The following is a 26,099-nucleotide window of genomic DNA, read 5'->3' as shown; positions in this document are numbered from 1 at the left end:
TCCAAAGGTAGGAGTAATTGGAAAAATTGATGTATCAGCGTGGACATGGGTTCTTTCTTGATCAGAATGCAGCTAGATTTCTGACTCAGGGTGGATTAGGAACAGTTTTAACTTTTTTTTTTTTTTTTAAACCAAGCAGAGGGACAAAGGGGGCAAATGTAGCACAACAACTATAAAAACTCCTTAGTGAAGCAGGAACAATTCTAGAAAACCATCCTAAAATGGTTCTATAAAACGTTCTGAGAAGTAATCCTTATATGTGAAACGAAACCAATAGAAGCCTAATTTGAACTGAGTTTTATACTGCAGGATGACTGATGTACACACAGCTAAAAAATGGGTTTGTAGCACATTAATGTGAGGAACATTTGGCTTACTGGAAAGATATTATCATCAGTGTTTCCAGTCCTGTAGTCTCAAAAAGAACTTTGAGTCTGAGTGAGGACTTCAGGATATGTACCAGAGGATACATACCAGAGGAGTATATAAAATTGCTTATAGTTCTTACTTATAATTCTGCACCTGTTTATATTACTAGTACTAATATTTGGTCCAGTTTTGTAGGAAACCTTTAAAGCATGGCTAAAACCTAAGATGCATTTTGGTAGGATTAAGTCAAGATTTAGATGTTTTGTATTTGCTGCAGGCTGCTGAACAATTAAATTGCTGTCTTTTTGTACATCCCTGGGACATGCAACTAGATGGAAGGATGTCCAAGTACTGGTTTCCATGGCTGATAGGTAAGTGTACATTTACTTTGCTTAATTTTTGTTTACAGACTGTCACTGGACTAAGTAAAAAGAGTAAGCGAAACCAAACACTGTTTCCTAGAATTTCATTGGACTATTTCCTAGTAATAGGTTGATTGGAGAAGAAATACTGAATCTAAGTTCACATCAACTATAGCTGAAACAACGTGTACTTCAGAAGCTCCCCAGAGACGGAGGGAATTCATCTAGTTTCTGTTTTATTCCCCACCCACTAGGTAAATGCGGATGACATTGAATAACCAGAAGTAGGTTAGCTTGCTACTTAGAAATGGAAATGTTTAAGACTGATTCCACCCTCACTCTTTTTTGTGTTTTTGTTTTGTTTTTCTTTTGTTTGTTTGTTTTTCAGAGGTTTGCTCTGCCTCTAGTAGAGATGCTCTGAACAATATATGCAATATGTATATAATACATGTTCTGCAAAACACTCTTGAAAATCGTAGTGTCCCAAGCAACAGTGCATTATTTTAGAATAATATCAGTTAGTCTTAATCAGAGCAAGCTCTACAACATAGACTTAAAAAGAGATTAAAATTGTTACATTTACCTAACAAAGCATAATAATCTAAAATATTTTCCTAATTAGTCCAGAAGGCTTTGCATCTGAGAGTACAGAACAAACATGAATTAAAGACACCCTTTTGTGTGGGATAGGTATTGTTTCCACCAAGGAGAGGGTAATTCCAACAGTTCCTTATTTCCAAGCTGGATATCTAAAGTTATGTACATAAATGACATAATATTCTAAATATAATAGGTGTGCTGAGAAATGGAGGGTTGATATAGGAACCTAAACTCCTGTTAGATCCCTAGCACTGGGCATCCAAGCTATTGAGAGATACCAGTTCTTTCTAAACTGTAGAAATTGGCACCATGTCATAACTAAACCACAGTTCCATGTTGGAATATGCTCCAATGTATCTGCTCTACTTTCCACACAAAGGAAACCCAGAAGCACAGGTGAGAAGAGAGCATGGTAGATTCCAGACTTGCCTTTGAGCCAGGATAACTGTGGAGCTAAGCCAGTGAAATGCCGTTCAGGACATAACCCAGCTTGCCAGACAGTTGTCCCTGTGGTATAGGATAAAAAGTGGGTTTAGAATTCAGAAGATCCCAGCTTCTTGTCCCATTTCCTCATTTCAATTAATTAGCATGGAGGACTATGTTCCTCTAGCAGGGAAAACGCATAACCTTTAGCAGCTGCTCTGTAACTTACTTTTTCAGTATGCTCAAGGCTTTTTGAGGAAAATGAAGATAACATCTAAAATTCAAGGTTTGGCCATATATGATAAAGCTTTTTTTGTTCCTAGGCATGCCAGCAGAAACAACCATGGCCATTTGTTCCATGATTATGGGAGGAATTTTTGAAAAATTTCCTAAGCTTAAAGTTTGCTTTGCACATGGAGGTGAGTAATATACTTGGTTTTTAGTTGAGCATGATACAATTGTATTTTCTGGTATGCCAGTTAATGTGGTTACCACTGTAAGCCTGCCACCTGCTGAGTACTCTTAGCCCAGTGAGGATATCTGCCAGATGGGTTGCTCATACTAATGTTCTGTAGCACGTTTCAGCCAGTGTTTGAACTCCTATGGTAGCCTTTAAGGAAATTGAGGAGTGAGAGGAGACAGGAGTCAGTTTATGGGCTTAGGGAAAGGAGGAGTAGGGAGCAGTAGGAATTCGGGCGTTACTGTTGTGAAGAAGTGGGGAAAACAGAGAAAGAAGGTAATGAAAGGGAAGGAATAAAAAAAATTGCCAGTACAGGGCACTTTCATTCTATATAGTTAACAATAAAACTTACATATCTCTTTGTTGATAATGTCACTCTTTCCCTCCTTCATATTTTCAATTTCTGTTGCTAAAAATTTGTCCTTGTAGGTGGAGCTTTTCCATACACAGTGGGGCGAATCTCCCATGGATTCAACGTGCGCCCTGATCTGTGTGCAGTGGATAATAAGGTGGATCCAAGAAAATACCTTGGTTCATTTTACACAGACTCTCTTGTCCATGATAGTGGTGCACTAAGGCTTCTAACAAGTGTAATAGGAGAGGTGAGTTTTAATGCTTCCAGAAGTAGGTAAGTCATTCTGCGATTATTTCTCTCTATGAAATAGCAAAAGGAGAAGAAAGGAAGAAAGCAAGAAAAAGACAGCATATTCACCTAGTTACTATTCACATAGAGTTATTATAAACTGACGTGCTTCTGTAGTGTTGATTATGTTCCTTACTATAGTAGGGAGTTTTTGAGGTGCTGGTTTTAATCAAGGAAATCATCCACTGTGAACCCTAGTTCACAGAGACTAGTTCCTTGCATAAGGTTAACCAGGATTTAGGACTGCAGGAATGGCAAGATGTTGCGTCAGGGAAAGGTCAGGTTGGATATTATGAAAAGGTTCTTCTCTAAGAGATGTTATGACACTGAGACAGGCTCTCCAGAGAAGTGGTCACAGCAACCAGCCTGATGGAGTTCTAGAACCATTTCAACAACACTCTCAGACATAGGGTCTGGTTTTTGGGTGGTCCTGTGTGGAGCCAGGAGTTGGCCTCAATGATCGTGGTGGGTCCCTTCTGACTCAGGACATTCTGTGATTCTAGGATGGGACTGCAAACAAAGGCTGCCTCATTTGGAGCCTTGCTTTCAAATGTCTTTAAGTGCATACTTCTTCAAGTGCATACCTGAAGAAATCAAGTAGTATTTCCACTTGGCAAGTTGTAGGCATTAAAAAGTCAGTAATAAAGATGATTTTTGTGGGCATCCTGGCTAGCACATTAAACATCACGGCCTTCAAAAATATTTTAATTGTTAGAATAGAAAGTGAAGAAATCTTTGTACTTTTGCAGACTGTTTATATCATATACAGTGTGCATCAGAAAAAATCCAAGGCCATTCAAATAATTCCTTCTTATTAGTAATTCAAATGATTCCTTCTTATTATTAAATACTCAGGAAGGAGGGGAAGACAGCATAACTCTTGCCAACTTCTAATGGATAGCTACAAATCAACAAGAGGCTTGTATTTGTGTCCTGATCTCTTGAACTCACCAGATAACAAATACAGAAATGCAAACTATTGACGTTGGCTTTCTTGTGTCGACAACTGTATTCATCTTCCTGTATATTAGTTTCTAGGCTACTTAGTACTTCCTCAGGTATGAGGCTGTTGTCACCAGGGCCTCTTGTATGACCAAAGTTCAGAAAAACAGTTAAGTAAGATGTTTTCCTTCTTTCTAGAGAAAAAGTTACTGTTGATTTCTCATTTTTATCTTTAAAGTCTGAATGGGTTGCTGCAATAAGTCTGTACAGAAACTGATACAGAAATGACTTGCCTGGGTCAACCAAAAATAATAAAGCAGAATAAATTATTGCTTTTCCTTATCTTGGTACTGTGGACCCAGATCACATCTGTTTGAAATCCATGGGTTTTCAGTCTGTGCTGCACAGGAAATCTGTATCCTTGAGATTGGATTCAGCTTCCCTACAGTACTTTTACTTTTTAGGAAAACTGTGTTTAAAGATTCATGAAAAATTCAACAGTGACAGCACATATACACCTTGACACAATGCTGTCACAAGTTTTTGTGAAGTGTATATACACAATGTATTTATATATGTATACAATTACAATAACACTACAGCTATAAGAACAGAAGGGAGAATATTTCTCTCTTAAATCCATCAGGAATCAAAAATAGATTTGTAGGAGAAGCCCCATAAAATGTGCAAAGAAACTGCCATGAAGCTTTAGTTCCATTATCAGCAAGAAAGATAAATCCCGGCTTGATTTACTTGTCAGAAGATCTGCTAATGAGCTCTTAGTATTGGCAAGTTCTTATAACATCCGTGGGTATTAACTCAGGTGGCATTTGCCAAGTTCTTTCCAGGCATATTACAGCATTTTTTTGGCAATGTTAGTCCTCCTGAGCACTAATCTGTGTCAGGGATGAAGTTTTAGGCACCAAACTCATTATTAACAAAATGCTAGGGCTCCAGCCCAATATTGATTTCTGTTAATTTCTGCTACCAACCTTTAAATGGTAAATATGTCATGGTCAACAGTACATGACTTTTTGTGATGTATAATTACCTTTTGAATGTAACTGTAATTTACAGTATCCAATGGCATTAAGTCATTTTGAGAAAAGATTTGAAAATGTTATTATATGTGATGTGCACTTCAATTTTATAAGATACCTGAAAGCTTATAGAATAACAGTTTGGCACTTGACTTCTGGTATCCCCAAATCCAGGCCACGTTTGTCATAAGTATATTCTCATTCTACACACAGGTATAGTATAGCAGGGATGAGTCTAGCTCTTGAATTTTAAATTGCCATGTGTAGGTGGTCAGATTCCTTTGTTGTTGTTATTATTATTTATTGTTATTGCCAAGGAGACAAGACCACTCGCTTGTTTTGTTGTTTGTATTTTTAAATGTTGGGAGGCATATTTTGCCATCATTAGAAAGACCTTGGTAAATTAGAAGCTGTGCGATTCAACATAGCTGAAACCCACACATCCTTTTTTTTTTGGTCTGTTACTGGTTTTAAGTTAAACTATTGAATTCAAGAGCAAAGCAGGAAAGAAAGTACAACAGGATGCTTAATACGTTAATACATTACTGAGGAGCTTAACTTTTTTTTTTTTTTTTTTCTGTTTAACATGCATAGAATTCAAGTCTCAGAGCAGTTCTGCTTTAGAGTAGCAAGTTAGCTTTCCACCTCAAGGCTGCTCTGAGCTATGGTGACTGTGGGAATTGTACTGTCTATGCATCACGCTTAAACTCTTAACTTCCATACCTTGCCTCCTAAGAAGCAACACATAGACTGTATAGCTGGTAATTTGTTGTGGATTGCAATTGGCTAATCTAAAAGTTACTTGGCATTGTTAAAAAATCATGTGCAGGAGCCTCTCCAGTGTCTCTTCCCTTGCCAACAGATTTCTGAAATTAAGCTTCTTGACGCAATACATTAGCTCAGTGTACTACTTGGGATGTTGGTATCCTTAATTCTCTGAGTGGTTTGAGCTCAGCAATATGACATAAGGTGGAAAGGTCTGGGAGAGGTTACTGGCTGAAGGGAATGGAATAGGGCTTCTGCAACTGATTCTATTCTTTAAATTCAATCTGAGAAACTGGATTTGCTGTCTTTTGTTTTCTATCTGATAGGAGGTAAGTCATCCTCTTCCCACTTTATTGTTCTGCCTATGACATATCAGTGTTGTCATTTAAGTATCTGTGCTTGTACTTGGCTTTTAATGAACACAGTTGTGAAGTCCAGACAATAACAAATGTCTCTGATGATAACAGCAGTAGAATCTTTCCCAGTATAAAAACAGTGCTAGAAACAAGGAATTATTGAAGGAAAATGAAAGATTTAAGATCCAAATAAAAATTCTGCTGCGTACAGTCATCTTACATTGTCTGTTTTTGCAGGTATACGTTACCTTTGCACTCTTGTTTTCAACAGCCTCACTGATCCTTTGCCTCTTACTCATATTCTTATCTCTGTGATAAGATGGCACATTTTATTTGTTGTGCCTGTTACCCTTTCTATACACATAAATATTATCATCCACTCTTTGTATCTTTACATAATACCAAATCACGTATTTTACATAAAATTCTTTTGCAACCATTTGCCCCTGTGTAGCTTGTAGTCTGAGGAAGAAAGACTCCTTAGGTATATTCAATTTGTGTTGGGTTCAAGCATCTCTCTAGTCCCCTGCTGCATGCCAGAGAACATTCCTGCTTAACTGGTCATTGGAAGATACCTCTCATGGTGTAGTGAGCCTTCACTGGACCTCTGCAGCCTCTCTGGGATCAGATTTGGTTACCCTGTGGAGGATGCACTGCAGGGCTGGGCATTTGTGAAAGCACAAGGATTCCTTTTCAGGCTGCTATTTTTTAGTAAACCCTTTCATTGGTGGAACATGCTGACTTTTAGAGCCAATTTCTTTTTTTAAAGCCTTACAGAGGTTTAGATGAATTTTACCTAGTACCTCTTTCCTTCTGGTTTAGTAGGCAGTCCTGCTTTGTTCAGTTTAATAATTACTGTTTCATGAGAGGCAGCTTTCTTTGCCAGGTTGGGTATAATCTGAGCTCGACTGACCAGTTGATAACTTTAGTGAGGAGTAAATCTACTTTTTTCAGTGTGCGTCTTCATTTTCAGTGTCTCCTTTGCAGAATGTTGTGTTTTATAGTAATTTTTCACATTCACAAGCACAACAGAATACAGATATCTAAACAGAATAAATGCAGCCATCCTGTCTTGGAGGGGGAAAATACTTGGGTGGTATTGGGTGGTTGGCCTCAGGGCCAGAAAACCGTCTACAGCCTGCTTTATCTACAAGTGCATACATAGTCTTTGACATGACTGTATCTGAGTGGGCCATGTGCTGGCAATATAATTAGCCATGCCTGTGTTACATCATTCTAAAATTCCCCTACTCCAAAGGATTCCTTATCCAGAACAGCACTGATAGGATGGAGTGAGCTCTGTTATCTTTAATTCTGAGGGGAGAAGGTGGGGGGAGAAACTGAACAGGTTGAAATCTAAGCTCTACTTTGCAGAGGTTCAGAGCAATGTGAAGTCCATTGAATTAGTGAAATACATCATCTACAGAAATTATTTGAGGTAGGAAGAGCTTTGAGTCAGGCACATATAATGAGCAGCTATTTATTTTACTGGCTAAAGATCAGGCTGCCAAGAAGAAGCACTTGATGGAGATAGCGTTGTATTTACAGCAGATATTTTCAAGAAAAGTCTCAGTCCAGTGGAACTACTCATAGAGCAAGATTTCTTTCAAAATAAAGGAGCAGTTTAATTAAAATGAGACTTTCTTCTTTCTTAATGTGAAACACGGTAAGAGAGTTACGTGTATTTAACGAAGAAGCAGATTTGGCTTCTTGTTGCAATATTTGGCAACCATGGTACTGAAAAGTCATGAGTCAGATCCCAAAAACTCAAATGCTTTTAAGAATTAGGAGAACTTGGAAAGCAGTACATTGTCTTTCTCTTTTTCAAAGCCTAGGGCATCTTATCCTTGAAGAAACATTCACATCGTATTTTAAAGCTTTGCTTTATAACCATGAAGATGAAAAACTTCCCTCATTTTCCCATTAAAGCTGATGTTCTCACATAATACCATTCCAAAAGTCAAATCATGTGTTGGCAGAATAACAAGGGTAAGATGAATAAATGCCAGGCTAAAAACATTGCGATTGGGTCTCTCGCATGACGTGTAACTTTATAAACCAAAGGTTTGAAATAGGACAGCTCTCGGGAGTATAGCTGGGAGCTGTGCAGGAAGGGCATCAGTGTATGTAAAGATCTGCATACACGTGGCATCAGGTCCTCAGGGAACAGCCATTACGTGGCATAAAAATGTCATGTGTGGGCCTCGAGCTTATGAATATTAAAATCCAGGGATAGCTCTGAGTCACGTACATTTAACTTCAGCCCTTCCTAGTTTGGGGTGCAGGTTAATTGGAGCCTATCCCAGTTAAAGGAGGCAGCAGTAAACATTTCTGAGAAATACTTTTGTGAGGCTGCGGATTTGCTGCAGTCCTTTGCTCTCCCCACAATGAGGTAGCATGAAGTGAATAAACTAAACAAAAAGTCCCTAAAGATTCTGGCTATAAAAAGTGAAGATCTGGGTTGGCAGATGATTAAATGATTCAGTGCATCTCTGCAAAAACCTCATGGTGATTCTTCAGCGTCCATCACCAGTAGGTAAAACGTTCTCAGGCCAGAAGCTGGAGCTGAACTGGCTATAACAATCTGGCCTTTTCTTGAGATGTATTCCGACAGCAGGAAAGAAGGTGAGATTCAGGAGAAATACAATTTTTCACTGACGTAAGAGGAAGAAACCATGCTTGACTTTCTTTGAGATTCATTTCAAGATTCAGGTCTGTACTGCTGTGAAAAAAATTCCCTTGAGTAGAAGGGTCTGTTGAGGCAAATTGTCAGCCATATTTACCTTTCTGAAAGGCAAGAGGCTTTATTAAGGCACTGAACATTACGGTCTAATAAGAAAAATGAACTTTGCTGATATCTTTATCATTTATACATGTACAATGATAGACAATATGCCAGGAGTGTTGTTTATCTGCAGAGACTTCACAGGACTTCTCTGAGGCCAGCTGATAAATACAGGGATTGCAAACCCCATTTTACAGATGGGTATAAACTGAAGCTCAAAGATTATAAATAAATAGCCTAATAAATAGCAGCAATAATTCTACTTCTAGATGTTCTCATTAATTTACAGCTCTTAATTTTGCTGTTTATGAACAGATCCCCTGAAACACTAGGAAACGCTTTAAACTAGAGGAAAATAAAAAAATAATTGAAATAACATATACAGATTATTCCAATGATGCAGTGAGATTTCTTTCTGCTCTGGTATACAGGAAACTTAAACAAGAATGTACAAACCTTCCTGACCTTCTTAATTTTCAGTAATAAGCAGCTGAGAAGGTACTTTCTCCTTTACTAAGAAATCCGTTTTCCAATATGAAGTTAGTATGCTAATTGGTATTTTTTGCTTTTGTTGTTGTTGTTTAGTTGTTGTATTTTTTTGTGGCATACATTTGTTTTTCATATGTGCAGAAAATGCCTTGGTACCAGATTGCACTTTATAATGAATAAAAGAATGTATTTGGCTGTTTAATCGTACACATACCCAAATATATTTTGTTTAATCTGCACTCAGAAATTGATGCAGTAGACAGAGGAATATAAATTCTCCTGTTCTAATCATATGGCAGGACTTCTGTAATACATTATAATACAATAATATAGGAGAGAACAATAGAATTTGTATCTTTGGATTTCTTGTGAGGGTTCGTTTAGACTCTTTCACAGACTCTCTGGTGACATCTATTGGAGGTAAAATAAATAAGCAGCATTTGACAAACAAGAAAAAGAACAATTTCATAAAATAACTGAAATATGTTTTCTTTGTCCTATTTCATATTGGCAACTGAATTTAAATGCTATAACAAGTTCCCCAAAATTCATGAGCTTGACTTTAAATTTATGAGACATTTCAAAACATACATTTTTAATGAAAATGGTGGTTTTCAAATATTCATGTCTCCAGGAGATGAAGCTTGAAAGAAAATAGACTTTTGATAAAATCAAGTGAGTTGGCAATATTCAATCTCTAGGGTAGATGATAATATGAGAAATATCATTGCCGTGTGGAAATGAACATATAACAATGCGAACCCATTGAGAATCTGCCTATTCGTTTCCGCCTCTGATAACAAGAGTGATGCATACGGATTTATTTCAGAAATAAATCGGATCATGTCACTCAGATTCTCACATACAGGTTTCCAGCTCACAGTTAATACCCAATCCCAGTCAAAGACAATGACATTTTAAGAAAATCATAGACTTCCAAAAAATATAGGAAATTCGGAAATGAGATTTTGATTGTATTATCTGAAGCTGAATACCAGTTAAATTAGGAAGTTAAATACCAGTTAAATATTTTTTGAATTTAAATGTTTGTGTAATAGTTCTACATTTTACCATGCTTAAGTAGTATCATGTTGCAAGTATTACAGCTTTTAAAGTATTTCATGAAAGATAATTTTGATTGCTTTGGGTTGTTTGTTTGTTTGTTTTATTACACATTCTTTTCAAGTATATATAAATTCAGGTTTGTCTGAGTGAGTGCATTTATGTGTGTGTATACTCAAGAATTTCAAATTCAAGAATCCAAATCCAAGCATCTTTTGTGAGTTTGGTGGAGAACTTCCTGAGATCCTTCAAGAAATCTGCCAAAAGATTTCATGGTCTTTTTGGACAGCAGTGCAGAGCATGCAAGTAACTTCCTTGAACATGAAAAATAATTCAGAAGTAGAAACAGTATTAGTAGGGCAGTAGATGAAAAATAGATGCCATTTTGTAACATTTCAAAGCTGCACCACAATAAAGAAAGTCGATCTCCATAGGAAATTACCATTTGTACTTGTACTGTAGTCATCGGAGCAGCCACTCACTTCCACATGCCCAGGTTTTACATTTTGAATTTTCTGTATATCAGAAATAAAAGTACTCAACACTTTAGTTAGGCAACACAGAAACAATTAAGAAACAGACAATACTATTTTTAAAATTTAAATTCCCAAATAATCTCGAATACTTGTTTTTAAGCTTTGTTTTTGTTTTTGTTTTTAATGTAAATTGGAATCCAGAGACTATGTTCACATTCACTTTCATAATGAATCAGTTCAACGTATATATGTAACTTCCTGTGATTTATTCTAAATTCCAGAAAGCATGTGAAACTATATCCTTTGATGATACTACAGAATGTACAATGTGTTTCTTTATCACTAGGACAAAGTTATTTTAGGGACAGATTATCCTTTTCCACTGGGGGAACTGGAACCTGGAAAACTGATTGACTCAATGGAAGATTTTGACCATAAACTGAAGGTATAATTTGGGTGGATGGATTTTTTGGTTTTGTTTGTTGGTGGGACGAGGAGGGGAGAGGAGAGCAGGGCGGGGGGGCTGGGGTGGAGGGAATGAATCATTTTTAAAGCTCTAGTTTTAGACCTGGGGGGAAAAAAATGAAAAATCAGTGGAGTACAGTAATTCCTGCAAAGATTGGAAGAGGTCCGTCAGTCTCTTTAAAGCAGTTCATGAGAGCATTTTAAATCAAGAGTGAAAGCATCTGAGTAAAAACAATTGACTAAAACATGACTTAAATACACACAAACATATATAAGTGTTTTATTTTTACAGGATAAACTCAAGGCTGGCAATGCTCTGGAATTTTTGGGTCTTAGCAGAAAACAATTCGAATGATTATGAAGATATTAAAAAGACCAAACTTCAGATAAAACATTGACTCCTTAGGGATACTTCAACTTTGCATGTGCAATTGTACTGTGAAAAATAAATTTGACAAGTACGTTTCAGTCTACTGTTATTTCCAAAACGGGGGAACTGGAAATGCATAATATACAGAACTTGAAAGACTACGTTTGCCTTTATCCACTGACTGAAACTGCAGCATACAGTATGTCAGCCCAGCACTTTGAGCATGTGCACTGACACTTTGTAGATGTGGTAGGCAGAAAAAGGTCTATGCAGGGATGTGTTCTTTAGCTGCTGCCTACGCCCCGGGCAATTAATTGATCAGGAACAATTGGAACAAAATGATTGTAGGTGCAAAAATGAGGTATTTGTGTAGATAATACTTTATGCATCACTGTTAGTGTCAGAATAAATAATGCTGCTTAACAATGGCATGGATTAATGTTAGATGCCTTAAAAACACTTTCTAATGGTAAGGTTGGATACTTCAACTGTTGAGATGTTAATGCTCTTTCCAGTTTCAGTGCTGCTGTAAGTATGGAAAGATGGTTTTCTTTGTAGGCTACTCAAATGGGTTTTCATGATGCCTCAGGAGGGCATCCTCCTCCTGAGAAGCTTTTATGCTAGTCAGAACAATGCTGTTGTTCACTGAGACTCTCCATCCTCATGTGCACATTTGTTTGCTGCATCAGGTGTCACCATTTTTCTGTTTAGCCTCCAGCCACTCCAGGAAAAATAATATTAGGCAGAGTTTTGTTTGCGGCTGTGTCTGTAACTGTCCTTATAATCACAGAATGAACCTGAAGGATTCAGCAAGTCCTGCTGATAACAGCCTCTGTTGGACTACTGAGAAAGCATTGTCCTTCTTTATAGAGTTTTAAAAAAAAAAAAAAAAAAAAAGTGTGTACAGTTTAATTATATGTTTGCCCAAATATTGCATTTCAATCTTTCCTTTATTGCTTCTCCAAATATACCCCATTAAAGACTAATGGATATCAGAGGCAACTCAGTAGTAGTCAGCAACTCAGAGATTTGGGCCCTGTGAATATTAGGTAAGAGGGGGAAAAAAAAAAAAAGAAAAAAAAAAGGCCTAAATAAAACATCTTTAACAATATTAATTGTCCTCAGGTTTGCAAGACTTCTGTTGATTATTTAAATATCTACATGCAAGTATTGAGTTAACTGACTGATTTTTCAACCAGATTGTTTTAATTAAATTTCGAAGTAGAAAAAAGGCAACTTTCTTCTACCTTCAGTATGTTTGATTTTCACAGATGTTGAAACGGATTTAAGAGGAAAATATGTTATGATTCCTGCAATACATTTTAATCAGATTAATCAATTAATTCTTCAGCTTTTTAATGATCAAAACCTGTTAAGTGAGAATGCACTGTTGCATCTTCGGGGACAGAGGTCAGAAGCTTACCCAGTAGCAAACCCAGTATTTAATTACCGTCACCTATGACTGGAGGGGTGATTGCAGCACTCTGCATGACAAGTAAGTAGTGCATACCCTGCATAAATCATATTCATTATGTACTGTCATTATTTAATGATGTTCTACTTATTCTTGATGTATTAAGATTTTTAAGCCAGGGATATAATTCTCTGTCTTCCTTTTTTTTTTTTTTTTTTTCCATTAACACTGCTGATTGATGTAAATATAAATTACATAGAGAAGAACATTCCTAATACTCTTCCATGAGTTTTTAAGGGAACTAAAAATATACAGAGAACACTCGAGTTCCAAAAGTTTTGCACAATGATTTAAACAATGAGGTAAAACATTGCACTTCTTTAAGATTGCTAAGGGCCCAAAAATATGATGGCAAAGATAAGCTCCTAATGACAACAGAAGCCTTGGTAGTTGAATTTAAAGTGGACATGCAAAATCTTAAAGATGTTCTGCAATTGGAAAGATCGGGCAAGTAATTCCATGCTGCATGGTATTTCTGTATGTATCATTAGGGTTCTGTCACGTCTGGTTATAAAATCATAACTGCTTATATAAAATTAGCACTGAAGTTTAGAAGAACTAGTTGTGACCTCATTGTAAGTGACCAAAGCTGCTGTGCAGTGCTAGTGGCACATGCTACAGGAGAAGAAGCTCTCGTTTTGAGCCATGGTGATCAGCACTTTAAATACAGACACCTTTTGGTACCTTTGGACCACTGAATGCAGTTGTCTCAAACTGCTACTGTAAATCGGTATCTATCCCGTGTGAGCACGCAGTGAGAAATATCTGCAATTAGCAGGTGATAAAATAGATTTAAATGACTTTAAATGAACCCGGTTCCCTCACAAAACATTACACAGTGCTTATTTTTTATTTTTTTTTTTTGTCAGGAGGAGGGAGGGGTTACTAAAATGCTAAACTCAACCCTGTCAAAGCTCTTTAAAGTTTTTTCCCACCCCTGCTGCGTATTCCCATATGACAGCTTCTGCCTCCTTCTTCGTGCCATTGCGTGCTATTTGCGAGGCAATAAATAGGATCACTGAAAAAAACGAGATCTGAAGAAATCTGTGAGCCTTTATTCATACAAAAATGTTCAGAGAGGCAAGAGGCGAGTTACACCGAGCTGCCAGCATCCCCAACTGGTAACTGTCTAAGAAGTATGATATGACAGCACCTGGCAGCACCTCAGAGCAGGACCTGCTCCACTAGGCTTTTTGTTTGTGTGGGAAGTCCCTTAGACAAGTAGTAAGTGATTTTTTTAACCTGGTCCCAGCAAAATAACCAGTGCCTGGTGCTGGGCGAGCCTCGACAGCTGGGAGCAGGCAGCAGCCGGGGGGCCGCTCCTCACACACCCACACCCGGTTCTGAGGCGGCTACGTGAAGTTGGGACACCAAAGTTCCACTCGTGGCTGCTTCCACGTCGAGGGGAGGCGCTGGTTTTTACACTTTAGAATGAAAAGAAAAGCACGCAAACGGTAGGAGAGATTAAGCGTTTATTAGAAGTAAATTTATCAGACGGGGAGCGCGACTCAGCAAGGAGCCGGGTGAATCTGAGCTTGGACGCCCTGCCCGCTCAGCCTCCCATTAATCCCAACTGATGGTGTAAAAAAATTAAAGCAAAACAAAACCAAAACATTTTTGTGCGGCTGCCTTCGGCTCGCCCACCCCTTGACGAGCCGCCTGACAGACCCCGAGCCCGCCAACGGAGCTTTGCCCCCTACGTCATTTCCGTATTCCAGAAACTGGGCGGCTCCTTTACGCAGCCGGAGAGGGGCCGGGCCGCGGAGGGGCCGGGCTACGCAAGCGGCGTAACCCCCTCGCGGAGGCGCGGCCGCTCTCGCGAGAGGCGCCGCGGAGGGCGGGGGGGGGCGGTGGCGGAGGCTGCGGGCGGGGCCGGGGCCGCGGCCGCGGGGGGGGGAGGGGGCGGCGGCGCCATGGCGGCGGCGGCGGCGGGATCGGGACCAGGCTCAGGCTCAGGCGCGGGCTCCTCAGCGCGGGGCTGTGGCGGAGGAGGAGGAGGAGGAGGAGGCGGCTCGACGGCGGCGTCGCGGTGGTTCTTCAGCCGCGAGCAGCTGGACAACACGCCCTCCCGGCGCTGCGGCGTGGAGGCCGACAAGGAGCTCTCGTACCGGCAGCAGGCGGCCAACCTCATCCAGGACATGGGCCAGCGCCTCAACGTGTATCCCGGCGGGGCTGGGGCTGGGGCGGGTGGGGGCGGCAGCGGTCGGTAACCCGCGGTAACCGTCGTTAACCGTCCCTAACCGTCGTTAGCCGCCGGGCGGGAGGAGGAGGAGGAGGCCGAAGCCCCCTCCTCAGCGGCTTTGTGGGCGGGCGGGCCCCGCGCCGCCGGCTGGGGGCTCCCCCCAACCCCGGCCAAAAAAATGATGAAATTGGGGTAAAACGCGAATGCTCGAGCCCGTATCGCAGCGCGTGTCATCAGGCGAGGAGGGCTCGCGTGATGAATGGGGGGGCCCGCCTGCTACCGCCACGCTGCCTGTGGGGATCCGCGCTAGCGCCCGCTGAGTGCTCCTCAGGGCCGCTCAGCATCGCCTTCTCGGGCCGTTTCCAGGTGAAGGAGCTGTGTTGGAAGCCAGGGTTGGTGTAGAAGGAACAACGATCTCATTAGTTACAGGCGGTTTTCATAATACCTGCTCTTTCCTTAATCTAGTCCTCCAGATCTCAGCTGACAATAAATACTGCGATTGTTTACATGCACAGGTTTTATATGCACCATTCCTTCACAAAGTTTAATAGGAACGTAAGTACGATTTTACACGTTGGAATAATGTGCCTGTGATTTTGGCAGCATAGCTAACAAGGGTTATGTTCCTCTGCTGGATTGCAAAGTTCAATGTGTTTATAGGCCTTCCAGCCTCTTGCCAGGGGTTTACTAGCGGTAACAATACTTTCTCTTCAACTTCGAATTATTTTGTTTTGTTTTCTGCCTCCTAAAGAAAAAAATTAGGCACCATCAGCAAACACATCTCAGATGTGTGAAGAATGCGTTTAGATGTTTTGAAGCTGGCTGATGCTTATGTGCTGTAGTTGGAAGGGCTGATGTGCAGGAACACACATTTTTCTTAATGAAGGCAGCGGCAGAGCTAGCACGGTGTGTCTGACAATTCTGAGGTGGTTAGATGTGTATCCATATGGATTATGCATCTCCTCTTGAAAACCAGCATAAATTCATTTCACTACTCCTGTATTAAGGAGCTTGACAATAAGTCATGTTAGACAAGCAAAATCTGCTGAGAAAACACTGGTCGTCCTGTTTCGTCTAATGAAATGAACATGCTGAATTTGATTAGTGTAAGTGTTATGAAGAGCAGAATTCTTCAGTAAAACTATTCTTTGTAATTAAGTGTTGTTTTTTAAACAAGTACGGATCTTGTGATACCGATTTCAAGAATTCAAGCTTTTTATTTTATGTCCGGAGTACTGGATGTAATAGGAAAAAAAAAAAAAAACAGTAAAATAGGATTCTAGATATCCTTTGTATTTGTTTTTTTATTTTTATTTTTATTTTTTTTAAGTACTTCATGCTAACTTTGCAAGAACACTGATGCTGGTGGTATGTCATAAAGCGATGAGGATGACTCTTTTTTTCAGACCTTGTTTATTTATGACAAAATAAATTAGGTGTGTGAAAGATGTTGCGATCTTGACCAGAGTAGGCCTTGGTCTACCAAGGGGTGGAGTGTTGCAAACCTTGGTTGGAAATTTGGGCAGACAGTGATCGCAGTTGGTCACAGCGTTAGCCAACTCTTGTGTCTGGTGTTGACTTTGTTGTTGGCTGAGCAAATGGGCATCTTATTTGGTGGTCACTGGGGAAGGAATACATAGTAATTTGTAGACGGATTTCAGAGGTGTGTCTAATTATTTTTGTGCATAATCGGAGATAAATTCAAACTCAGGCAGCAAGCTTGTTACCAAGACTGTAGTTCTTTGCATCTGAGATAAAAGCTAAGCCTATAAATGCAACTGGAGCCAAGTGTGCATCAATCTGAAACGCTCAACAGGAAGAACTGTGTAACGCGGGTTTTATGTAGTGTTAGAGAGCTGTGTGTTGAACTGATAGACGTATAAACCAGAAGGTGCTCCCCTGAAACAGTTCTCTAGTTGTAGAGCAAGAATAGCATACACGAGAATCAAGTTCCAACAAGCTTTGTAACAAAATACGTCTTTTAGTAGTGCTTCTGTACTATATCAAGCGAAGGCAGTAAAGCGCTCATTCCATCTTCTCCCCCTCCGTGCGCTGTGCCACCAGTGCAGCAGTAACCTGGAGCTGCGGAGGCATCTGGAGCTTTCTGGGGCTCTTTGTGGGTGGTTTGTGGACTTGGACTAGGAATGGAGAGGTTGCTCTGTGCAAAGGTGCCTGAGCAAGGGCTTGTGCTGTGATGCATTGCCTGCTAGATTACGGTTTGTCCTCTTAGCTGGTAATCAAGGATAGATTTAGGTAGCAAGAAGCTTTAGCTGCCGTGTTCTGGTTTTCGCCAGATGCTAGAAATTGCCGGGTCACTTGGAACTGAAAGTACAGTGGTACATGGATATGCGGTGCCCTTGTTATGAAAAGTAAACTTTCAGTTATATTTGTGAATCTTAACATTTACAAGTTAGCTATGAAATGGCTGAATGCCATGAGAACTCCAACTGTTAAAGCAGAATAAAGTGCATTGTTACATTAAATCTCAGGTAATAACATTCAGCTAAAAGTTGAAAGGAAGTGTGCTGCAAGTTTGCACTCGGTAATATTGATTCATGCTGAATAACTTCCAGTAGTTCTTAATAAGGCCAGGCAGTAGCTTTCTGGGTGTGCTGATGGAGAAATTACTTATTTTCCTATTCTTCTAGAGTGAATGGGGGGCCTCTTTCAGAATTCTTACTCCCAAACCATCTGGCAGGTTCTGTGTTGAGAAACAAAAAGCCAAGGACTGTAATAAATACTTAATATCAAATCTCCAGAGTACTAGGCAAGCTGAAAAATACTAACAGTGTTCATCCACTGCAAGAAGAAACTAGCGCTTGAAAATTAAGTAATAAGGTCCTGCCAGATGGAAGACCTAGCTAAAAAGGTTTACGGTACATGCAGCGTATCAATCAACGTGTGCGTGCGGTGATGTGTATCCTTGGAAAGAAGGGAGCTGATGGCTGGGGTAGAAATTTAGACCGCCTTTAGCAGGAATTCCTTATGATCTCTAATTGAAGAAAATTAGCCTTTATTTTCTTGCCTTATTGGTAGGTTAATGTTTTCAGTTGAGTAACGCGCACTTGGGTGTTTGTGCTCCTGTACAGTCGCTGGGTTATGCAAATACGTGTGTGTGTCTTACATATGAGGCACGTGCACTTCGTTGCTGTTAGTAAACAGGTCTTCTAGGGGAAGCTCATTTACTGAATAACTGTTGGCCTAATGCTGTTCTTTTTATCTTAATTTAATTTTATTCCTGAACAATTCTACAGGCTTTCAAGATTTTGAGGATCAGCTGTGAATAGGGACCGGAACTCACAACCGTATTTACAATCTGTAGAGCCACAGGGCTGGGACACAACAGTTAATGTGGCCAGTGTGTTATGATTGTGTTGCATTTACTGCTCTAAGGACCCAATATCCATATTTTTACTAAATTACTGTGGTTTAGCATTTTGAAATGCTATGGTTTATCTATAGAGTACTTCCAGTCGCAAAGAAGAGCGTGTTTCTTTGATGCCGCAGTCAAAGTGCAGTTGCAGTGCTCCAGTATGGTGAAAACTTGCTTAAAGCTGGTCAAGAGAATTGGATGCCCTGACTACTAATCTTCCCTACCCATGCAAATCGTGTTTCAGTGTGAATCACCTCAGCAGTAGTACAAATCATTACTTCTATTTTTGCAGCTGACCAGGGCACGGTGACTTTGGTTTGCTGAGCACAAACTTTGCCCAAAGATCAGGGAGTGGGAGAGCTTGCTGACTTCTCATGGGAAATATTAGCATTTAACAGTAATACTTCAAAACATCTCGAAAATTAAAACTCTTCTGAAAATACTACTTCTGTGATACTTTGTCAGTTAATACTGTGTAGGAATGCTGCTTGTAGAAGTGTACTGTGCAGTACACTGATTTCAAGAGCAGAAGGGGGAAGAATTTGTGGTATGTTGGAAATGAGAGGTAAGGCATCCAAACGGTAGCTGTATTTTTAAATCTAACACTTAGAAGTGCTGTGTGGAATAGCAAACAACTAGTTGAAAATGTACTAGATGACGGCCAGTTTTTTTTCTGATACGCAGTGGGACATAGTAAAGTGCCTAAAGAGAGGCTGCGGAAGGAATTTTTCCTGAGGTGCAAGGTAGGTGAGTTGAATGTGCAGAGTTTGGGGGGAGTTCTTTTGTTTCCTGTTTTTCTATTACTTCCCTGTCTTCCACACCCCGTCCAAATTGCAATATTAAAGAATTGACTTTGCAGCTGTGCTAGTTCTCAAAACTTTCATAATATGCACCACACTTCAGGGAGGCTGGTTGTAGACACTTCTGTTTTCAATCTTGCAGTTTAACACAGTTGCTGTTTTTATGCAGTGTAAGCTGCTGGTAATAATTACTTTTTTTAAAAATGAAAAAAAAAAAACCCAACTTGCAGTTCTTTGTTGCTCCATCATAGAGTGGCACTTGCAGCTCCATCATAGACTGAAACCACTTAGTATCTTGAGCTGCTGCACATCAAGCCTAAAAACATACTACTCTTGGCGTTGAAAGGGAGAGGGAGTTCTCAGGAAGCTGTGTGCATGCTGCAGATGCATTCTGAGGTTATTCCAAATGTCTTCATTGCAGTGAGACTTTGTACAAGGTGTCTGGTACTTTTTGTGTCAAAAAGGACTTGTACCACTTCTACCAATAAAACTTGCCGTATAATGCCCTTTGACTATCATAATAATAAGGATTGTGTGTTTTGTATTTTTATTTCATTGGAACTTGATTTCTGATACTCTTAGCTAGTAGGAAAGTGGGATTTAACTTCATAAATCATGTGTCTTCTGAAGATATTTCTCAAATCTTAAACATTTTGGATGTGTAATAATTCACTTTAATTATTTTGTTTTATATCAAATGAGGATGCTCATGTAGCAGAAAGCTTACAGCTTTGCCAAGTCTGTCTTTAATACTGCTTTTTTTTCTACCTTGCTTTTTCTGCCATTTCTGAGAATTGGAAGTGGTTGAAGCCTTTATGAGTAACTTTGCAGTTAGACACTTAGCAAGTGATGTGTTCTTCACTGAAGACTCTGCAAGCCGAGTCTGAAATGTTACTAGGATGTCTATTTTCCTCAAATACCAAGGGAGACAAAAGTACTGACCTACTCTAAACGGGGAAAGCGAACCCTAGTTCTAGACAAGACAAAGACCTGAAAGTCTTTGGCCTGAAGCCAACACTTCGTTAAGTAAGTAGATAATTGTGGCGTACGTAGGTTTCTGATGAACCAGAGTTAAACGCCACTTAATCACTTTGAATTGTATAAACATACAGAACTGTTTCATGTAAGGTCTTGGAGATCAGGAATTACGTGGAGACTTCTTGGCATGATCTCAGCCTTTTCAGTGTATTAGAAAATATCCAGAAGTCAGCCTGGTGAAGGCTGCGTGTTTTTGGAATTAAGTAAAACCTTGGTGCGGTCAGACGTAGAGTAACAGAGAGTGAGAATTTGCTGCTAATTGAGTTGTGCAGTTCTTCGTTGCTTGGTTCTGAAGAATTGGTTGTGAATTGTAAATATTTTCTATAGTAATAGGTGGATGTTGGTTTTTTTTTGTTGTTGTTTTGTTTGTTTTTTTTCAGAGAAGTAAAATGTGGAAATGCCCTGTATAGAATTCGGAACAGAACCACAGACTGGGTAGAAATAGGCCTTGTATTCAGGTGTATTTGACTTAAATTTCTATGTGAAGCTAGGAGAACTAAGGCCTGAATGCAGCAACCTGAATGGTGGGATGGCAGGGCAGGAAGGAGAGAGAGAAGAGCGTAGTTGGGTTTGCTGCGTAGAGGAAAACAGCTTTTGTTGTCTTCCTCTCCAACTGTGACTGCTGACTCTCTTGTTTAAACACAAAAACAACTACTAATAAAAACTGAGTGGTCGTGAAGGCACGGGAAGGATCATTTTATCTTCAAATGAAGCTGCTTCCCACTGTCCAGGCTGTTCCTGATTCCATCCACTTCATGACTCAGTTTTCCTCCCTCAGTGATTCCACGGAGCTGAGTCCTTTCTATGCCAGGTTCAGTCATCACAGTCCACTTACTGCAGCTCTCTCTTGGGTAAAAAGTGGAGCCTGTTCTAGTTAGGTAATGCCTCCATGTCTGTACAACATCTTGTCAAACTCCTTTCCCTAAAACTGTTGATTCTTAACTGTTCTCAATTTCCTCTCTTCTCAGTAGTTTGCATTTCTCTGGCTTCCCAGCCCTGTCTGCTAACTTGGGTTTTCCCAGAAGCTCAGGATTATGTTGGAGAATGTAATCCTTAGCATCAGGTGTCAGCTTTGGATGTGACTGCCCTTACATGTGTGTACTACTGTACTTCTCCTCAAAGCTGTTGTTACTTCAGCTTTCTGAACTCCAGAAAGTCTTTCCTTCACATGTAATACTTAGAAATTTGTCTCCTGGCTTAAGTGAGGCATGTTTTAAATTGTACAGCCCTAGGAAAGGGAGTTTCTTCCAGAACTTCATGTCTTTACTTCAAACAATGTGGGTATGAACTTCTCAAAAAATGTTAGGATCTTAAATGTGAGTGCTAATGTGGCCTGGTTCAGCACCACTTCACTTCAGGCTTTTATTTCACTCATTTGTAAGGGTCAAGTTACAAAGTCCTTGAAGGAGTTTTTGGTCTCAGTTGTGAGAATTTGCTGCCTGTGACTTGGTGGTGGTGGTTTGGTTGTTGTTTTAGAGCACTGGGTTTCTTAATAGCATGTTTCTGTGCATCAGAGGGTATCACCTTCCCAGGGTATCAATTCTCCTCGAGTCTGCCAGCTTACAAGTTCTCCTTAAGATCTAAGTGGACATTTCAGAGTGATTTGAGGAGCCTTTAAATGTATCAAGGGAGCACTTGTTGCCTCTTTAAATGTAATGGGTAATCATTAAATGTTCAGTTCTAATTAGCCTATTGCAGTTTTTTGTATATTGGGAATTTCATACCAAATGTTTAATTTTGGCATAACAAAGAGCTACTTACAAGAAAATTCTAGGGGGAAGTATGACTGCTGTTCAGCTCATTCAGTCTAATTGTGTGTGGGCGCTGGATAAAAAATCCAGTACCTGCACTATTGACACTGTGCATCAATTACATACTCAACAAGCAGCTATTTAAATTCCTGAAGAAATGCTTAATTTTAACCAATTCAATCTGCTGATATCTACATGAAGATTTCTGCTGTCATCTTAATTCATGTTTAACACGGACAACTTTTGCATACAAGGAGGACCCTGATTCTTTTCATTCATGTGTGGTTAGCCATGTTCCACATGTAGATAAATCAGTTATTCTAGCTGACAGCTAAGCATCAAAACTATTTTAATTGCAAAATCCTAGGTGATACAGCACTGAGTAGGTGCTTTGCTGCCAGCTTATGACACCTAGAGTTGTTTTTCTTAATTATCTTTAAATGTAACTTGTCTTCGTTAGTAATATCTGATATAACTGGTGTTTTGTGAATCTTTGTGCTTTGCTCTCCAGATACTACTGGGTGTATAGCAAAGTTTCTAGGAATAAACTTCTGTGCCATCAGTGGCTGTGCTAAGAGGTTACGCTTACTATGATTATACTTCTATAACCTATATTTATGTAACAAACTATTTTCCTTAAAGTTCTCTGCCAAGTTGCTTGCTTTTTAGGAGAAACACATGCTTGCAGAACCTGAGATCAGCAGTTTTAGCTCGTGCTGAAAAGGTGGTGTGACGGCTCACTACTGTGCTAGGACTTGGATGAGCTTTCTCATCAAGTGTTTTTAACCTGAAAAGTCACTTCTGGTGTGGCTAAATCTTCTGGACCAAGTCTGTGCTTTTTGTGTTGAACTAGAATTAGCTTGACCACAGACATCTCACTCAGTGTAATGTTGCATTTATGCTACTCCTTCCACATGGTGCTGGGAGGATTGCATTACTTATAAAATAAAATATGATCGGTTATTTTTACTGTGCTGCATGATTTCAGAACTGTTTAAAAAAAATTAAACCTCTAAACCTTTTCTAATTACTAGTTTGTGTTCTCCATAAAAAATAAAGTCCTACTTGTAAAAAGTTAAATCTGTGTTTTTCTTCTTCAGATAATATCTCCTACGGCATTGTTCTTGGCTGCAAAAGTGGAAGAACAGCCACGGAAACTCGAACATGTTATTAAAGTAGCACATGCCTGTCTTCACCCTCAAGAGCCACTACTGGATACAAAGAGTGATGTAGGTGGAAGTCATGGTTTTAGAGATAATCAAATGACGCTTCATCTGACGAGTTGTTACATTGTCTTGACTGGATTATTGCTGTCTGCATACTAGAAAAAACACCTGTGTTTAAACCATTCAGATCTTTGTATTACTTAATGTAACTAATTGAGGACTCAGGTATCTGTGTTATGACACTTGGAAGGGTTGCTTCACCTTAAACTTGCATTATTTTTAACACTTCCCCATGTGTAGTAGAAATCTTGATGAGACATTAAATGAGAGGTTTCACACATGGTTTTGTGAGTTCCATACTTTGTGTAGAGAGTTGAGGACACTGAGTATTCCTCTCTCTCAGCCAGAGGCTGACTGTGCTGTTGTCTACCTTCTGTTTTAAAGGATGCCATGCAGGCAGTCAGCCACTGTCTCTGCTGTATACTGGTCTTCCTTCCATTTGCCAGACTTTGTACAGCTTCCACTTACTTCACAGTTTCCATTTTCTTTCCTGTGATGAAGCTTCCTGGAACCAACTGTGAGGAAGTATGGTGGAAATGCACCAGAGTTGCTCTGCTGGAATGTCAGGCTGAGCTAGTTATACCCCGCTGGACCTGAACTGACATATAAGCTATTTGCTGTGCTCCCAGTTCTTGGAATGACACATGGAGGTGTACTATTATATACGTTGGAGCCCAGAACACAGGCCAACTGGGTATCTCCAGCTGTATTTTAAAGTACTTCTGAAATGGAGAACCTGCGTAGAGATAGTTGAGTTTGTTTGCACTGGCAAGCCTCCATAATGTACATAGCAGTCCTCATCCTCCCAACGATGCTTTGCTGGAATAACTGTGTAAGATTGAAATGAAGTAAATCTTACTGAGAAAGATGGTTAGGCTGCTGTAACTGAGGGATAACTGAATTTACAGTGAGGCCTATACAAGTAGAAGGAAGTCTTACTGCAGTAAAGTATTCTGAATGCTCAGTGCTCACTGGCATGGGTACTGGTCTTTAATTTATGTTGATAATGCCAGTGTTCAAGTAGGAAGTGTGTAATTGAAATTTTGAGATGATAGATACCTACGTCTTGACGTGTTTGCTTATTTGTTTCAGGCATACCTTCAGCAAGCTCAAGAGCTGGTTATACTTGAAACAATAATGCTTCAGACTTTAGGTATGTCTTTTTAAATGCCTGTTGTGCAGCCCATTTGCCATGAGCCAGTCATGGGACCCAGGTAGCTGGATTTTTGATGTGCCTTTGGTATGCTAGAATTTTACTATTTTTTTTGTATGCAACTTCTGACCTGTGAGTCTAGTTTTATATCACCAGTTGCTGTTGTGTTGACTCTGGAGAAAAAAGGCATACCAATACTTGTCAAATAAATGTTTCTGACAGTTTGATGGAGTAGAAATGTATACCCTTCCAAATAGATGTTATTCCAAAGTATTAATTGTGTTGGTATTTATTTACACAACGTAGCATGTGCTAGGTCAGCTGTATGTGTTCTGAAGCACTTGGCAAAAGCTTTATATACCAAGTGCTCTTCCCTGTTTTGCCTTTCAATAGAAAAATACTATCTAGTTGAGCAGAGTTGTTACCTCTGAACATTGCAATTTGTAGTGTAACCATTTAATGGATTCAGGTAGTTCCAAAATCAAAAATGCAGTGTTCTGATAAGAAACTGTTCTGGCTTTAAACTAACATAAATAGAGACAACTACAGCTGGCAGCCCTGAGAACACTGACTTCCTAAATACCACTTTGAGTGTATTGCTTTAAAAAAAAAAAAAGGAAGAAAATAGTAGTGACCTACTTCTTAAAATAGCTTAATAAACAAAGGCTTTTGAAGTGACTGACCTACAAATTGACTTAATTGGTAATCTCATAGATGGAATATGTTCAAGCCCCAGAAATGATTGAATAAAGCAGACGTGTGCATACATAAACGTTTCAGTGTCTGTGATACAGCTCATACTGATAAGCATACTAGAAACTGTTTGTGCGTGTTCAACCTGAAAAATGCAGTAACTTCACATATTCTATGTAGGACTTGAGGGATAATGCAGGGATATTTTACTAATTGATCTGGAAATGGTTCTACCTTTCAGAAATACAAAAGTGCAGAATAAGAGACAGTTAAATAGTATTACATGATCTGCAGTGCAAAGGTTTAGTAGGTATTAGGTCTCTGGGGGAAGGAAAAGGTCTCTTTTTTATGGTACAGATGGAAATGTGTAGTTCTAAAACATATTCTTAACTCTTCAGGTTTTGAGATTACCATTGAACATCCGCACACAGATGTTGTGAAATGTACGCAATTAGTGAGAGGTCAGTGGCTTTTATCCCCTTCCGTAAGCCCTTTTTTTTTACATTTCTAGTAAAATTTATAGGTGATGTTATTTGTGCAATATGAACAATTGTTGTCCAAAGAGTTTGTTTAAGGCTAACTACTAAAAGTTTGATCTTAACCATTACAGTCTGATGAAGAGTCCAGTTCTTTGTCCTTCATGAATTTTTCTTTTGCTTGCTTAGTAGCTTTGATTGAATAATCTGTTCCATGTTCTTTCAAATGACAGAAGCAATTACTAGTTGAGAACTAAATTCTGGGTTGATTATTTTCACTCTGAAGTAGCTTTACAAAATAGTAATAGAATTAGTCTTTGTGCTGG

General features: G+C 39.5%; 2 protein-coding genes across 4 annotated transcripts in view; both read left to right on the top strand.

Annotated features, from left to right (window-relative positions):
• The window catches only part of ACMSD (aminocarboxymuconate semialdehyde decarboxylase), a 45,304-nt gene extending 33,525 nt beyond the window's left edge, over positions 1 to 11,779 (top strand). For all 3 annotated transcript variants that reach the window (XM_032189642.1, XM_032189643.1, XM_032189644.1), the window contains 5 exons: positions 647 to 740; positions 2,078 to 2,173; positions 2,644 to 2,816; positions 11,119 to 11,217; positions 11,530 to 11,779. In XM_032189642.1, the coding sequence (XP_032045533.1) occupies positions 647 to 740; positions 2,078 to 2,173; positions 2,644 to 2,816; positions 11,119 to 11,217; positions 11,530 to 11,592 (525 nt within the window). In that variant the 3' untranslated portion in view covers positions 11,593 to 11,779. The remainder of the gene's footprint in view (positions 1 to 646; positions 741 to 2,077; positions 2,174 to 2,643; positions 2,817 to 11,118; positions 11,218 to 11,529) is intronic.
• A 3,215-nt stretch (positions 11,780 to 14,994) lies between these two features.
• LOC116490661 (cyclin-T2-like) lies at positions 14,995 to 25,682 on the top strand. Its single transcript, XM_032190052.1, has 4 exons — positions 14,995 to 15,239; positions 15,737 to 15,818; positions 23,326 to 23,454; positions 24,544 to 25,682. Exons 1-4 carry the CDS (start codon positions 14,995 to 14,997, stop codon positions 24,616 to 24,618), a joined length of 531 nt encoding a protein of 176 aa, XP_032045943.1. The 3' UTR covers positions 24,619 to 25,682.
• The last annotated feature ends 417 nt before the right edge of the window (positions 25,683 to 26,099 follow it).

The sequence above is a fragment of the Aythya fuligula genome, chromosome 6, assembly GCF_009819795.1.
Source record: "Aythya fuligula isolate bAytFul2 chromosome 6, bAytFul2.pri, whole genome shotgun sequence".
Classification (NCBI taxonomy): Eukaryota; Metazoa; Chordata; class Aves; order Anseriformes; family Anatidae; genus Aythya; species Aythya fuligula.
Note: the sequence above shows the minus strand (reverse complement) of the source record. Positions and strands in the feature narration are given on the sequence as shown.

What these genes read in the sequence shown, in the direction of transcription:
- LOC116490661 (XM_032190052.1), top strand. Translation starts at nt 14,995, where the DNA reads ATGGCGGCGGCGGCGGCGGGATCGGGACCAGGCTCAGGCTCAGGCGCG. An exon ending in ATGGGCCAGCGCCTCAACGT is followed by an intron (nt 15,240 to 15,736) that starts GTATCCCGGCGG and finishes CTAGTCCTCCAG; the next exon opens with ATCTCAGCTGACAATAAATA. An exon ending in TCACAAAGTTTAATAGGAAC is followed by an intron (nt 15,819 to 23,325) that starts GTAAGTACGATT and finishes TTTCTTCTTCAG; the next exon opens with ATAATATCTCCTACGGCATT.